This window comes from Danio aesculapii, chromosome 16 (assembly GCF_903798145.1).
Source record: "Danio aesculapii chromosome 16, fDanAes4.1, whole genome shotgun sequence".
Classification (NCBI taxonomy): Eukaryota; Metazoa; Chordata; class Actinopteri; order Cypriniformes; family Danionidae; genus Danio; species Danio aesculapii.
In genome coordinates this window covers 32443100-32459156 of record NC_079450.1, presented here as the reverse complement: position 1 = coordinate 32459156, position 16057 = coordinate 32443100, and the positions used below count along the sequence as shown (strand labels likewise).

The 16057-nt window shown below is 37.8% G+C and overlaps 1 protein-coding gene across 2 annotated transcripts in view; it reads left to right on the top strand.

Moving 5' to 3' along the window:
- Positions 1 to 1238: 1238 nt before the first annotated feature.
- snx27b (sorting nexin 27b) overlaps positions 1239 to 16057 on the top strand; it is a 29256-nt gene continuing 14437 nt past the window's right edge. For both annotated transcript variants that reach the window (XM_056475527.1, XM_056475528.1), the window contains exons 1-4: positions 1239 to 1683; positions 8400 to 8631; positions 8722 to 8914; positions 9004 to 9068. In XM_056475527.1, the coding sequence (XP_056331502.1) occupies positions 1358 to 1683; positions 8400 to 8631; positions 8722 to 8914; positions 9004 to 9068 (816 nt within the window). In that variant the 5' untranslated portion in view covers positions 1239 to 1357. The remainder of the gene's footprint in view (positions 1684 to 8399; positions 8632 to 8721; positions 8915 to 9003; positions 9069 to 16057) is intronic.

Genomic DNA, 16057 nt, shown 5'->3' with positions numbered 1-16057 from the left:
TATTGGACTAAAAGTATTAAACTCATTGAAAATATGTACTGAAGTAAAAGTGGAAGTAGGAGAAAACACAATACTCCAGTAGAGTACAGATACAGCCTTTTAGTACTTAATTACAGTAGTGAAGTAGTTCTACTTCGTTACTATACATCTCTGCTGATAACAACTTAAACTTGCTATTTCTGAAGTTTAAGCTTTTAGCATATTAAAACTATTAAAGCTGTAGGTTCAGTTGAGCCGAGGACAAGGACAATGACAGGGTTTGTACGTTTGTAAAGTGTTTTTTTTTTTTTTTAATAAAGAACAAAAATCTGAAAACCAAATGAACGACATATTCATTTGCAGAACTCACAGAAATCAACCATAAGTCCATTTTAGAAATTGTTGAGATGAAATGCTTTTATTCACTGTATTTATGTTTTTATTTCAGGGAAAGATGATGTACATTTCTAGTAGAATGCCCCATTTGGTTATTATTATTATTATTTTTGATAATAAAAATAAGAACATTCTGGGAAGGTTTTCAAGCAAAATCCTTCCCAGAACATTGCAGGTTTTTTGTAACAACTTAAAGAGAATCTAAAGGAGAATGTAGTAGTAATGTTCTCGAAAGTCTTTTAAAAGATCAATTCAAAACATTTTTATTGCATATAGGCATCGTTCAGAAGACCCAGTGAGCCTTAAATATGGTTTCCATTATTGGTAGACTAGTTCTTAACATGCCGATGTGTGTTCAGGTATCCTATACATTTTTTCCTTCTTATTTGATTGATACTTTTAGTATTGGTATTTGCTAAGGTTTGATCATTTTCTTTTTGTTGTAACAATATAAAGACAACCTAAATGAGAATACAGAAACATTCCACTTGAAGCTACGTTGTATATGAATAAAATAATAATAATTAAAAAAAACTTATTCACTAACCAACTAGGATGGTGATAACAGACTAAACTTTTAAACAGCGTGTTTAGACAACGTTAGCATCTACACCATTGTATTTATTTACGTTATTTTATAAAATATTAAATTTACTGCTCTAACGTTACATCTTCATTAATTCCAACAACCATTTACACGTTACAGTGATTTCTACCTAAGTTATTGTCGTCTTGTTTCGTTGTGGATTCATCTTGTTCTGTTTTAGATATGCTTCCGCACTACATGTCCCATGCTGCACTGCTTTGTTATTACGTGACAGAAGTAACTTTCAAGGCACGCAAATGCAGCAGTGTCTCGTGATGGGGGCGGCTTGGCGTCAGTTTTTCCCGTCTGGAGTCTGACGCACTCCGCCAGCCAATAAGCTCATGTAGCACTTCGGCGCCCGTGCCCGCTGTGGAGGCAGGATTTCTTTAAATAAAAATGGCAGATGTTGTCGAAGGAGACGGCACTCGCTCCGCTACCCCTTCCGCGCTTCATTCGGCGGCTCGCAACGGATCCGGCATGAGCGCGGGGACCTGCGCCGGGGGCCTCGTCGCGACCACGGTCACCTCCGGGCCGCGGCTGGTCCGCATCGTCAAGTCGGACTCGGGCTACGGATTCAACGTCCGCGGGCAAGTCAGCGAAGGAGGGCAACTGAGGAGCATCAACGGCGAACTTTACGCCCCGTTGCAGCACGTTAGCGCCGTGTTACCTGGCGGCGCAGCAGACCGAGCCGGGATCTCAAAGGGCGATCGTATTCTTGAAGTGTAAGTTTATATATAACGTAAATAATCTGTGTAGACGCGCTGTCCACATCCACCATCACCCCGTGTTAGACAGACAGGGTCCAAATGTGTTCCCGAACACCTTAAGTGAAAGCCAACATTGTTTCTGAGACGCTGGAATGCTTCTGGAAAGAGAAATATCGCTGTAATCCAGTACAACTGCTAACGTGGCTAATAAGTGGGTTGATGTATATTGGAGTGAGCAGCTGAAAGTTAGCCAGCCATGTCACTGCAGCACTATATTTCATCTCCTCTGTCTTTAAACATGCAGTGTGTACAAAATACATTGTTTTTATGAGGCATACAAATGTGTTATGTGCATACAAACCCTCTCTGAAAACGTCCAGGCTCTACACCTTTCTAATGTAGCATCCTAAATGCTTTACATTTAGCCAAATATCATCACAGTCACCTGCTTCCAGACAGAATTGGGTTTGTTTGTTTTCAGTGCAGTCCTCCAACATTCATATCCTATATATGACTTATTTCCATTCAATTGAATGGGAAGAGATGCGCTGAAAGTGAATGTTAGCTCTCATGTCTTTTATTATTATGTTTCTCCAAGGAAAGTAAGTCATATGGGTTTGAAACAACATGAGGGCGAGTAAATGATGACACACATTTGGTTTCAGCCTTTGCGCACTGTGTCTCTGCCTGTCATATGCATCGGTGTATGTCTCTGCGTGAATGGCTGCTTCATTTCCACCAGATAAAGGAGGTTTGTGTTTGGACGCGTTTGTCTTCATTGTAGATTCAGGTCACATACAGCACCGTGAACAGACAAGCTCTCTCATTCCTTCTCATCTCGCTGTAGCTGACTGTGCAGTGTTCGGAGCGACACTGGGTCAAAATCTGCAAGAACTAAACCACACTGGACAATTAGACAAGGCGAAGCTTTTATTCGCACAGTCATTTTAGTGACTGGCACATGCTTATATCCGTGGTGAACTCAAACATTTGCAGCACGATTATGTAACGACAGTCTTGTTGTCTCTGGACTACATTAGAGGATGTATATTAGGTGGAACGTCTGGTTTGTTCTGTTTGGTTGCGATTTATTGTTTGTTGATGCTGTTGAGTCTCGATTCTGCACTGGAATGGTTCCGGATGCATGTTAATATGCACAAGGCACCTCATTGATGCTGGCATTGGTTGTCATGGTGACAAGTGGTTTCCGTGGCGGTGAAGGCGACAGAGCTCAGCATCAGTTAGTGTAAACTCAGGACAGAGACGGGGGCAAAGCACTGCTCATTAACTCTTTCTGTCTTTGGTTTACGAATGTTTTAATATCGTATTTAAAATGCACATTTGAAACAAAATATTCTGACGAAACTGGAAAGATTTTGCAAAGCATCCACAGAAACAAGAATTTTTACATTTAATATCAGCAGAGCAGTGTGTGTTTCTTTCATATACCATTTTCACACTTTCTAGACTTAATTTCAATGGTTAAAATGCACGTAATTAACCAAAGGCAGGTCCAATAAGTATTTTCATAAATGCTTTCATCATTATGACTCTGAGAAGTACATTCTACTGTACAATAATAATATACTTTGTCAAGTTCTTTAGTTTAAACTTTGATTAAACTTTTTGTTATTTGAATCCTCTTTAGTAGTTATTTTTTGTTGTTCTTCTAAGTCACTCTTTGAGAAAAGTTAAGGTGTGAGTGCAGTTTGCATTGTAGAGCACAATGTTAAAGCATCGTCAGGTCAAGTTATGTTTACCACAGACTTTCTTTATATGAAACCGAAGGATGTGATGAGTAAAGCTGTGGTCACGCTAGAGTTTGTTTGTGCGAAATTCTGCGCTGCGAAAAGGGGCGGGATTAAACAAGATGATTTAGACATTTTAAAAAAAGCGAGCGATTGCTCAACATTTTTAATTTCTGTCCAGAGAGGTCGTGTTTTAATCCTCGATTGGTCTCACGCAGTCAAGTGATGCGATTTCGCAGGTCAGAGTTCACCAAGCTTGAACTTGAACGACACGCGAAACTTGACGCATGACCTTGCGTTTCCGGTCTGACGCATTCACGTGCGTATGAATAGAAGTCTATGGGAGGAAAAGCCCAGTGTGACCGCAGCTTAATGCCTCAATTTTTTAAATGTCTTTACTGAGGGGGTCACGTTATAATGTTCTATTGGTCTCACTTATTGATCACGATGTGAATTCACAGGTCAGATTTTACCAGTTGAAATTTCTTTGCACAGGCTTGTATATCTGCTTTGATGCATTCGGATTTGTATGAATGGAAGTAGGGCTGTATGATTTGGAGAAAATAGCCAATTGTGTTTTTTTTTTTTGTCAGATATTGCGATTTTGATGTGTGATTTCATTTTGTAGTCAAGCTTTAGGTCAATAACCTGTATCGTAGCATCTTAGTGCTAAAATGCAGTGAGTGTTAGTTAAAAAAAGGAACTGAAAAGATATTAACTTAAACATTTATTCAAAATTATTTTTAAATATTTAGAAATGAAACGCAATGAGCAAACAGTAAACACAAATAAAATGACCTTACATTTATGTAAACAAGTTGAACTCAAATTAGGGAGATAGTGTAGCTTATTATAAAAGCAAAAAATAATAATAACTATAAAAAACACAGAACACTCCGCAAACTAACATGGCTGAAACAACTCTGAAATTGTACTTTGCTGTTGCTTGCTATTAGATTGAGTGTCACTGGCAATACTTCGTTGACTTTAGACACTCAATTGTGCTCATACAGTTGGCTAGTAAGACTATCACACATAGATGGCAGTCATGCATTTGCTCAGGGCAGTGGAAATTAAATAATACAAATATATTTCATATTGCAGACTCTTGCGATTAGCTAATCGCAACGTTTTTAATTGCGATTGCGATTCAATTTCGATTAATTGCACATCCCTAAATGAAAGTCAATGAAACAAACTGTGACTGTGGCTTTATTTCTGGGTTTGGATGCCATCCCTGCAGTGCTGTATATACACTACCTGACTATAGGCATGGGCCAATATAAGATTTTGACGCTATGATAACCTTGAATAAAAATACCACGGTTTCATGGTATTGTGCTCTAAAATATATTCTTTTGAAATGTCTGGGTAAAAAAACAACTTTTTTTTCCACTTTGAAAACAATATATTTTATTTTTTGAAATATTTCTAATATTTTGGAGCAGTAAACATGCAGGCTAAATAATTCAAATGATCATTGACTTCTGCTGTCTTCATTAGTGACAAAAACACAGATTTCTTTACTATTTAAAACAGCATCTTTTGATATTTTTTTTTGCTGGAGATACTGTTGTCGTCCTAAAAAACAAACAAAAAAATGTAAATTAAAAATCTTACACATACCTTAGAAATGGTATTACAGAAAATTTTGGTGGTTTTAAAACCTTGACTTTTCCAAACCACGTTTACCTCAAAAACGGTTATCACCGGCCCTCCAGGACCGAGCTTGGACATGCCTGTACTACACAAATCTAATGTGTTCTGAACTGTGGTTCCTGCTAAACCATAATAGCATCTCAACATTGGACATCCTGTGATGTGACTAAAGTGAATGCACACACTGCGATATTGATACTGGAATATTACTGCGTTGATGTTATAAACATGCACATTTAAAGTTGAATGTCATGTCAAATAGGGCTGCATAATATTGGAAAAATCTTTATTTTGAAATAATATTTAATATTTTGGTTTTCTGCGATTATATATTGGAATATGAATAAATTGCACAGGATTTGGAAATAATTCAGAGTTTTACATTGTTTGGGATGATTTTGTAGGGAAGGGCACCTGCATAAAATGTAAAAAAAAATATATATATATATATATCGAAAAGGTAAAACTGCATTGAAAACAATAAGGAAAGTTTATATAGCGCATCACATACACAATGGTTATTCAAAGTGCTTTACATATACAAGAATAAAAGAAACAAGATAAAAATGATTGGAGCAAAGATAAAAAAAAGTAATAATCAGAGCATTATGGTTTTTGGTTGAGTCTAACAGGATTGAGGTGCAGAATTTCAATAATCAAATGTAAAATAACATGGTGTAGTGTTCTTTGTGCAAATAACTCAAATAATCTTAAATAGTGTTCATTTTTGAATTTTGTGTGTGCAAATGGTTTAAATTCACTTGCGATGTGACTATAGCAGATTTGCACATTGCTATATCAATGCTGAAATGATATACAGTATTGTTCAGCTTTCAGATGTGGAAGCGCATTTGGACTGAGGCAGTTTGGGATCAGTTCATCCTGCTTTCCTGTATTTCATGAAGTGTCAAAGTGAAGAGGAACGTAGGCTGGGTTGGAGACAGTTGAAATGCTTCCATGGGAAACAAATAAAATGTTTCACGTACTTTTATTCACAGTAAAGGGAAAGAGTGAGGATGCGGTTGATTCAGCCTTTCTGAGAGTATCTGATCGAGAGCATCTTTGAGTGTCTGTGAGAAACACAAGATTGCATGTTAATGCACTGATGATTGCGGCCGAGTAATTCTTGAACACTTTGTTTGTACCATTGATCTTACTGCATTGTATTTGCTGGAAACTCCTTTTTTTGGACAGCATGTTTGCTTTTGAGGTCATTCTCAGGTTATCAGGGTAGAAGACTTTTGATTAAGCTCTTCTCAGAGAACTTTGGCAGTAATGAAACCTGATTTTTAGCAGAACTGATAAATAAAAAAAGAAGATAAATTGTGTGTAATATATATTCATTCATTCATTTTTTTCAGCTGAGTCCTTTATTAATCAGGGGTTGCCACAGTGGATTGAACTGCCAACTTATCCAAACTTATATGTTTTAGACAGTGGATGGCTTTCCAGCTGCAACCCAACACTGGGAAACACCCATACACTCTTGCATTCACACACACACACACACACACACACAAACGCACACACACACACACACACACACACACACACACACACACACACACACACACACACACACACTAAGGCCAGTTTAGCTTATTCAATTCACCTATTCCACATATATACATACACACATTTTATAAATTTTTTGTTATTATCCATCTCTGCTAAAAAGCAGGTTCCATTACTGCCCAGCTGTTATGAGAACTCGAGACTCACACGCACAAATGTATTTAAATGGGAAGAAAAAGTATTTCTGACTCGGCTAAGAATATTTTGGTGATAAAACATTTTTATAGAATGCATGTTTTAAATGATATTAGAGACATTTTTGATTCAGAATATCTTTTAAGAAAAACGTGTGGAAAGGTGTCTTCTGGAGGACTTTTAGAATTGTATCATTGATCAAACTGACACCATTTGAATCAGGTTTGTTGTTAATTTATTTTTTATTTTTACATTTTTATGATTGTAAACAATATATTAAGTATTTAGTATAACTGTTGCCATGAATATAGCCAATACTGCTGATATGGCAGTAAAATATATGTGTATATATAAGGTGCAGTGGGTAGCACGATCGCTTCACAGCAAGAAGTTCGCTGGTTTTAGCCTCGGCTGGGTCAGTTGGCAATTCTGTGTGGAGTTTGCATGTTCTCCCCGTGTTCATGTGGGTTTCCTCCGGGTGCTCCGGTTTCCCCCACAAGTCCAAAGACATGTGGTATAGGTGAATTGGGCAGGCTAAATTGTCTGTAGTGTATGTGTGTGGATGAGTTTGTATGGATATTTCCCAGTGATGGGTTGTGGCTGGAAGGGCATCCGCTGCATAAAATACAGGATAAGTTGGCGGTTCATTCCGCTGTGGCGACTCCAGAATAATAAAGGGACTAAGCTGAAAAGAAAATGAATGAATGAATGAAAAAAAAAAAAATTATTTATTTATTTATATATATATATATATATATATATATATATATATATATATATATATATATATATATATATATATATATATATATATATATATATTAATTAATTAATTAATTAAAAAGTTCTCATGAGAAGATGGAGAAGGTCTTAATCAAAGTTTAATCACTCATTACTTTTCATTATTACAAATACTTGTAACATTGTTTTGGCAGTCAAGAGTTAACTTTTTTTTCATTAATGTTGAACAACAGTTGTACTGCTTAATTTTTTTTCTGTACATTTTCATTTTGTTAACAATGCAAGTGCATTAGCATTTTTTTTCTGAATACGTTCTTTTTGTTATTTTATATTTAATTTTTTTATGTTTATATATGTTCTTTGTTTTATATTAGTTTTAATGAGTAATGTTTTTAGGGGGAAAAACAAGTTGGAAATTATAGCTAATTATCTAACTCCATATTCATTCATAATTTAGTTTTTTGAATGAAAAGGACATTTGATACAAATGTGTATAATAGTTTATAACTCTTCTGCTTTCAAGGTTACATTCCCAAAGTTTTCTTTTAAAAAGGGTACAAAACAAACATTTCAGGGGAATCACAGCACAAGAGTAAAAGAGTAGGCAGTTCTGTCAACTCTCCTGAAACTCTTGTGCTGGCAGCTTGCCGTCTTCATTATTGAGCTCTGAAAAGATTAGAGCAGGAAAAAAGAGATCCAGGAACCTCACCTTAATAGTAGTTCAGGATTAGGAGACATCTGATCTGAACCTAACTCTCTGAAAGTTCCCGGAAAGCCAGGATTTCTAGCATTAACCATTTAACATCACGTTCATAGGTGTTGGCTGAGAGCACAAGCTTAATTCTGTAACCAGATCCTTCTTTTGGTCCACAGAAATGGGGTGAATGTGGAAGGGGCCACTCATAAGCAGGTGGTGGATCTCATTCGAGCGGGAGAGAAGGAGTTGGTCCTGGCCGTCCTGTCGGTTCCGCAGCCAGAAACAGACAGTCTTGATCCTGGAGACGATGGCTCATCACAGTCCTGCTATGACTACAGCGACAAGCAGGCCGTGCCTATCTCTGTGCCCACTTACAAACACGTGGAGCAGAGTGGGGAGAAGTTTGTTGTGAGTGCTGTGCCTTCTTATACCACAATTAAGTCTGATATTTTCCCCTGATAATTTTAAGATTATTTTTAAACTCATTGTGTTTGTCAGGTCTACAACGTGTACATGGCAGGCAGGCAGTTATGCTCGAAGCGCTATCGGGAGTTTGCCATCTTGCATCAGAATCTGAAGAGGGAATTTGCCAACTTTGCGTTTCCTAAGCTGCCAGGGAAATGGCCTTTCTCCCTGTCTGAGCAACAGCTAGACGCTCGCAGACGAGGCCTGGAGGAATACTTGGAGAAAGGTAAGAGAAGATGGCACAGGAAGGGGATGTAAGATGAAAATCTGGAATATAATTGATAACTAATGTTTCCAACATGTTTATCCCACCAGTATGCTCTGTTCGGGTAATCGGGGAGAGCGACATCATGCAGGAGTTTCTGTCGGAGTCTGATGAGGTAAGCCATTTTGTGTATTGTAAAAATAACCTTAATTTCAACTGTGACAACTGTTGAAGCAGTTTTAATTTACCAGAACGTCATGTTAAGCTGCTTTGACACAATCTAAATTGGTGCAGCATTAAAAAAGATGCTTAGGTGAAACTGTTCTGGGTTATTAATAAAGTTCAAGTGACAAAAATGATACCTGTGGCTCTTGGTGATACATTGATGTCTTATGAAGTCAGTCTTTTTTTTGTTTTAAATTAACATTGTTTACAAATTTATTAGCTTTAGGGGCCAGGACACACCAAGCCAAAGAAAACAACTGACACTAGCGATACCCAACAGTGTTGTTGGATTACATTGGATAGCATCTGGACCAAAAAGCTGTGCGTGAACACACCAAATGGACAAAGGCTGACTGAAATGAGAGCCACTGTAAAAGGAGTCTGTAAAATAGCAGTCTGTTTTCTCATTTCGCAAAGGGAAACCAGACATCAAACACACACAGACAACACGTACACAAAGTAGCTTTTAGTACTATTGTCACAGTAATTGTCCCTCACCAAAGAGGGATAAGCTCGTCCAAATATGTCTGATAATTTAATAATCCACATTGTTTGCAAATATTTAACGGGCACCTATTGTACCCCTTTTACAAGATGTAAGATAAGCTTATGGTTTCTCCAGAATATGTCTGTAAAGTTTCAGCTCAAAACACCCATCAGATAATTTATTTTAGCCTCAGAATCTGCTAATGTTGATGTCTGAATACACTTTAGCTGTTTTTGTAGCCTGTGGCTTTAAATATAAATGAGCTGCTTCTCCCCACCCACTGTTCCCACATGCGTGTCTTCTTATGTGTTATGTCAGATAAACAGCACAGTGACAGACAGACTCGGATAAAGCTAAAATACAGCTCATTATTCCAAAATACCAAGCAAGTTTATTTGATGTATTTGTGGTGGAGTCTATTCAAGCCTTTCTGAAACGATGAGTCTCACACAAATGCTGTTTGCAGTACACACACTCACACATATTAGCGTTTACTGACACCATGCAGCTGTGGTGATTATAGCAGTTAAGAATTACATAGCATTTTACTGTCTTTATGACGAACATGCTCAAAGTTATATAAATGTTTCAAAATTATACAAATTATAAAAATGACGTAGTTTAAACATATTTGAATCCCAGCTAATTTGCAAAAATCATGTTCTGTAGGCTTGTGCATAGATGTTATTATAGAAACATGGCGCCTGTCAATCAATTTGGTGGCCGGGGAAACCGCACCCCTACATCATGTTGCGGTGGGCCTCAAAATCACTTGGATTTGGGTCCTGTTTTAACATCAGGAATTAAAAAAAAAAGAGACTGGGTTTATATTACTCCAATATGACAGTGGACACACTATACATGCAGACAGTTCTGTCCAAACAGCTTCCAGAAGTTGATTTTTATCATAGGTGTCCTTTTAAGAAATGTCGCAAAATTACTGCTGGCCTCTTTGTGACTCTACTTGGCTTGAATTGTTTACTTGTTTGTGCTCTGATTCGTTGCTGAATAACCAGTCAGAGTGCTCTCTTCGGCCCAACACCAATTCCACACATTAAATCAGGAATGATTGCCAATGAGCTCCGACGTTAACCTGATGAGAGACAAAGTGTGGAACACACCGCATGAAATAGCTAGATAGACGAAGCCCAACAGCCAACCATCGGCCTTTGTGTGTCCTGGCCCTAATCTGCACCCTTTGCAAAAACTACGCTGACAACAGTCTGTAGCACTACCTTCATGGATATAGCAGATGCTGTTTGTTTGGATGCTGAAACCAATTTAAAAAACAAATATTGTGAGCTCACAGGCAGTTTTGTGCCGGCATTATCAGTGTACTAAAAGAGCTTGCTGCTAAATGGAATGTTTACAGATGGAGGTGTCTAAATGACCTTCCTGTGTCTGAATATTTCTACTTGCATTTAAGCAGTAGGTGATAAACAGTACGTGAGCCCAGAAGGATATCAGAATTCATAGCATTTGTAAAACAAGTAATCGAAAGTTCTCAGATGACCTACAACTTTCAGTGATATTCTCACGATCACTCACTAGTCCATCAGGCCACAGCAGAGGACTTATGAATGGCAGTGAAGCAGCTGATGTGGTAGGACAGTGACAACAGGGCATGTAGTATGTGCGGATTCTATGCAAACTTTTTATTTTCCGTTAAATGTTTGCGAAGCTAATTTCAATCCTATACCTTCAAAATAGTAAGTATAGGGTTGTCATGGTGACAACTTTCCAATTTGGATGATTCAATAGCATGATTTATATGGTATTACCACCAAACATCCCCTCATATAAAGTTTGCACTCTGCATAAACCGCTATGGTGTCAAATTTATTATGCATCATATTGTAAATGACACATTTCATAAAACATTTGTTTTTAACCTATTATTAAATCCCGGACAAAACGATTGAACAGAAATTAAATATCATTATTTGATTAGCCTACATACATTTTAGATTTTCATTTTAAGTTTGTTTCAATATATTATTATTATTATTATAAATTAGTAATATAGTAATAGGCCTAGTATTTGTGTTTATATAAATAAATGAATAAATAAATAAATAGCATAGCCATTAAAGTTTATTGCTACTCTATAACACAACATACTAATCTACATAAAACACACAAACGCACATATACACAAGCAGTTTGAGGAGAGTTATGACGGAGAAAGAGTAAGGATTCAACTTCTAGCATTTGCTAAGTTCTTAGCATTGTAACCTGAGAGAAACCATACAAGCAGAGAATTTGGCTATTCTTTACTACTTCAATATAATTCATTCCAGTTTCGGTAATGGATATTGTTTGTGTTACTTGCGTTCTGATGGAATTTTGGTTTGCTCGACTGGTCCAACGGGAAATCCCGGTGAAACTGATTGGTCAGCGTAGCAACACCAATGACGTGCTGGAATTCCCTCATCGGTGAAGAGGGGATTCCTTACTTTCAGGGAAGCTTGGAGTTGGTTGCTAGGTATACGGATGATGGACGAGGTGGCATTGTAGGTGAAGTTCTTCCTGGGGTTTCTGTAGTTATGAGTTCTGATGAGTTGATTCGATGGCTTGTTGTTGAAGCGGTTGCACAAGCAGATTGGGGGTCGAGCCAGCTGCGTGTCTCGTGTGCACATGAACGGTTAGCGCTCGTGTGAACAGATGCGCAGTTGTACAAATCTACATTTGTTAACAGACAGTTTGGGCTACTTATCAGAATAATGGGAATTGTCGGCCCAACAATATTTATATAAAACATTTTTTTTAGCCTTACCCAGAATATAAAAATACATTTAGATCATTTACTTTTATTGTTACTAACGGAATGCGAAGATACTTTCAACCAGTGCAACAAAAAATATTTCTTAAAACAATCACCTACTGCACCTTTAATCTCTGATTTTTTTAAATAAATTAAAAATAACTGTCTAGCCACCTTTTTAAAATATATTCTTATTAAATGAGAAATGCAATGAATAGTATATAAATTTTTACTTATTTTAATATCTTTTTCAATTGAAATGACTTTGTCTACACATCTTGTAGTACATGAAACTGATAGGTGGCGATTGTGCTTTTGCCAGATTTCCTTTACTAGATAGAGAGCGTAAAATCGGTCGAAACATCGTTTTTTGTTTTTAAATTACTTTCACAGCTGTATTTGACAGATTCTGCAAAGACTTTAGCTACTCCTAACTATCAGCTAGTACCAGCCTCAGTTGTCCTTTTTGAGGTTGCTCCATGATTTGCTTGTGCTTGTTGGGCAGCTGTGCTTCAATGGCTGGATGATGGCGAGATGAGACCTCAGATCTGATGTATTGCTGTGTGTCACAGAGACCTTTCTGCTGCAAAATTTGCATATTGGCTCATCTAAATTGGCTTTTTGCTCGGTTGAAAGACGAAATATTGCCAAACTAATGATGTAACTTTTGGTTTTGGGACAAGAGAGTCTATTGTTGCTTCAAAAACCGGATACAAACAGTTGGCAGGGGGGTAAAATCACATTCAAAACACTCTCGCATGCATTATTAATTTAACATTCAGTGTACAATTATTAAGTGTGAAAAAGAAATGCATAGCATGAGAAAAAATAATTATCACAGGACAAGTTGCTTTCATTTTTTTTGGTGGTTGGAGTTTAAAAAGTGCAGTATTCCAAAATCGCTACTGCCTTGAGTATGTCCCTACTTTACATTACAGCTGAATGGATTTGGTGTGTTTTGGTTTTCCTCATTTGGTAAATAAAATGGATAAATGGGATGAAACGGCACCCTTGGGCAATAGAGAGTTAAAGAAAAATATGTTGATTGAATCACAACAATGACTGAAATGGTTACCTGCTGTAGCCCCCCAAATATGTAATCACTAAGCAACAGTAGAGACTATGGCTAAATAAGGTATTTAGTCAATTGCTGAAGTTACAGAAATCATGGTTGTTTTTAGACTTTGTCACCCTAAACAAGATTACTCAAGATAACTGTGTGTGCATGTGTGTGTGTGTGTGTGTGTGTGTGTGTATTAGCCAACAGTCAATTTTTTTTCCAAAATTGACCAGAAACACTAGAAGGTTTTAAACCACTTCACTATATACACCAAAATTGACAGAACTGAAAATAAAGTATCCTACTTGTAGGGTGTCAACGTTTAAATGAGCTCTTAGGGAAATAAAGATTAGTTTAAAGGGAACTTCAAAATAATCAACTCTTTAGATTCAAACAAATGAATCGTACAGCAGTCGTTCGAACCAACAGTTGACTCCAACTACAGATATGGCTATCCAAAATATTGTTAAGACCCTTTTAAGTTGGGTGTTTATGTTTAAGCAGGGTAACAAGATCTAAGTTTAAGAGTTTGAGAGTGTGTAACGATGTAAAAACCTTGGATTAATAAGACCTAACCAAGCGAACCAAAAGTCATCATTTTAACCCTTCTTTGGTTTCTTTAGGGTTACATATAATTTATACCAGTATAGTCTGGAAGTGTTACTTGCATTCCTTTTGCGATGTGAAGAACTCCCTCTGTTGAGTTCTCTGCTGGTGGGTTCTTTTGTACTTGTGAGGCTTGGAGTGGAGTCTGGAGTTTCAAGTTTGAGGCTGCAAAAAGCTGTAGTCGTACTGACTTCTGGTTTTGTGGGGACACTAAACTTAAATAGACTTTAGACGGAAAGAAAAGGAAGAAAAGTAACAGAGATAGGAACGTTTGGCTGTGGTGATATCCCATCTTTCCAAGGTCTGAATGATTAGAACTAGGCTAATGCGCGCAGCACCGTCAAGTGCGCGAAAGCAGAGGTAGCTAGTGCCCGAGGGAGCGAGTGCCAGAGAGAGCGAGTGCATGTGATGCCTAGATTGCTCGGAGAGAGGCCTCAGTCGTATCTCCGCAGTCTGCCACCGATGGCTGATCTCGCTTCTCCATGGCATTTTGACACAAAAATACGCATCCACATTTAGGGGTGCCAGAGGGGGGGCCAAGCTTGTTGACACAGGGACTGGTGGAAGAGTGCTCTTTTAATGGAATTTGATACCGCACGTTAAATGGAAAGAAAAAACCCCTCCACATTTCACGACGCAGGTGTCTGTGGCCCTTTTAAGGTCATCAAAATCACTGTTTACATGGTAGTCTAGACTCTAAATCAGAGTATTGTGTTAATCATATTAAAAAAGGAGCATTAGTGTCCACGTACGTACTCATTAAGAGTGCCAGCTGATGTCAGAGACAGTGCATTCCTCTGCCTTTGAGCCCTCAAATGTGTCATGAAGCTTGAGGTGTTTCCCCCTTACATGCAACTTTTGTAAAGCATCTGCTTCACGTTGCTGTGTCAGAATCCTTGCTTGTAAAATATGCTTTAAAAATTTTATGAACGCGATCATGAGTGTTAATCTGAAGATAGTCGCTCTCGCTCACCGAATGCGCTGTACTGCGTGTGTCTGTTCCCTAAGCAACAAGAACAAATGCCTGACATCGCCTGTCCGTATTCCTCAAAGTTCCTCAAAGAATTAAATGCTTAGAGATAGTGTGACAACGTGTACCTAGTATGATGCTTCTTACGTCCTTGTCGCAGCACCAGTGGCACCGAAATAGGCACCGAAAGTCATATGCTGATTTGATCCGGTACATACCGGTTACAAAGGGACCGGTGCTATAATGGCACCGAGTTTCGGTACCCAACCCTACTTAACAATATAATTTAGAGAAGTGGTCACCAACTCTGTTCATGAAGAGCTACCTTCCTGCAGAATTCAGTTCCAACCCTGGTCAAACACACCTGAACCAATTAATTAGGACTGAAGCAGCACTTGATAATTACAGACAGGTGTGTTTGATATGGATTGCAACTGAAACTGCAGGAAGGTAGCTCTCCAGGAACAGGGTTGGTGAGCCCTGGTTTAGAGTATAAATTTATACTGTTAATACAATACATTTTACACATGATTGATTAAAATCATAGATGAAAGATAAAAGGAAGAGAAAGGTTTTCAACATTTATTTATCTCACATATGACAAAACAAGATGTAATCTCATGCTTGTGCATGATTAATGCATTGTAAAACATTTACAGTTTCAAGTGTATTACAGGAGCCTTGTAGTTAAATTAAAAGTCTGCTAACATCATTTTGACGATAATCTGTTGGTTTTTAATAAACGAGTTTCAGAGATTATTTACTCCTATCTGGATGAAAAGTTAGCGTTAACCATTTGTTCTGGAGTTAACTTGGATGTTGACTGGGTTGTGTTGTGATACCGTTGATACACTAAATTGATACACTGTGTGAAGTGATGCACTGAAGAGCAACAAAGGTGATCCGTCATCCTTGTAGACTCTGTAGTGACGTCATGCCCCCCAGGGCTTCTGCCTCCTGCAGATTTGGGCTATTTGGTGTTGATTCGGTGTTGTGATCCAAGGGACTCGTAGTGTTGACTCTTTTACCAAATGTCTGCATTAAGCTACTAC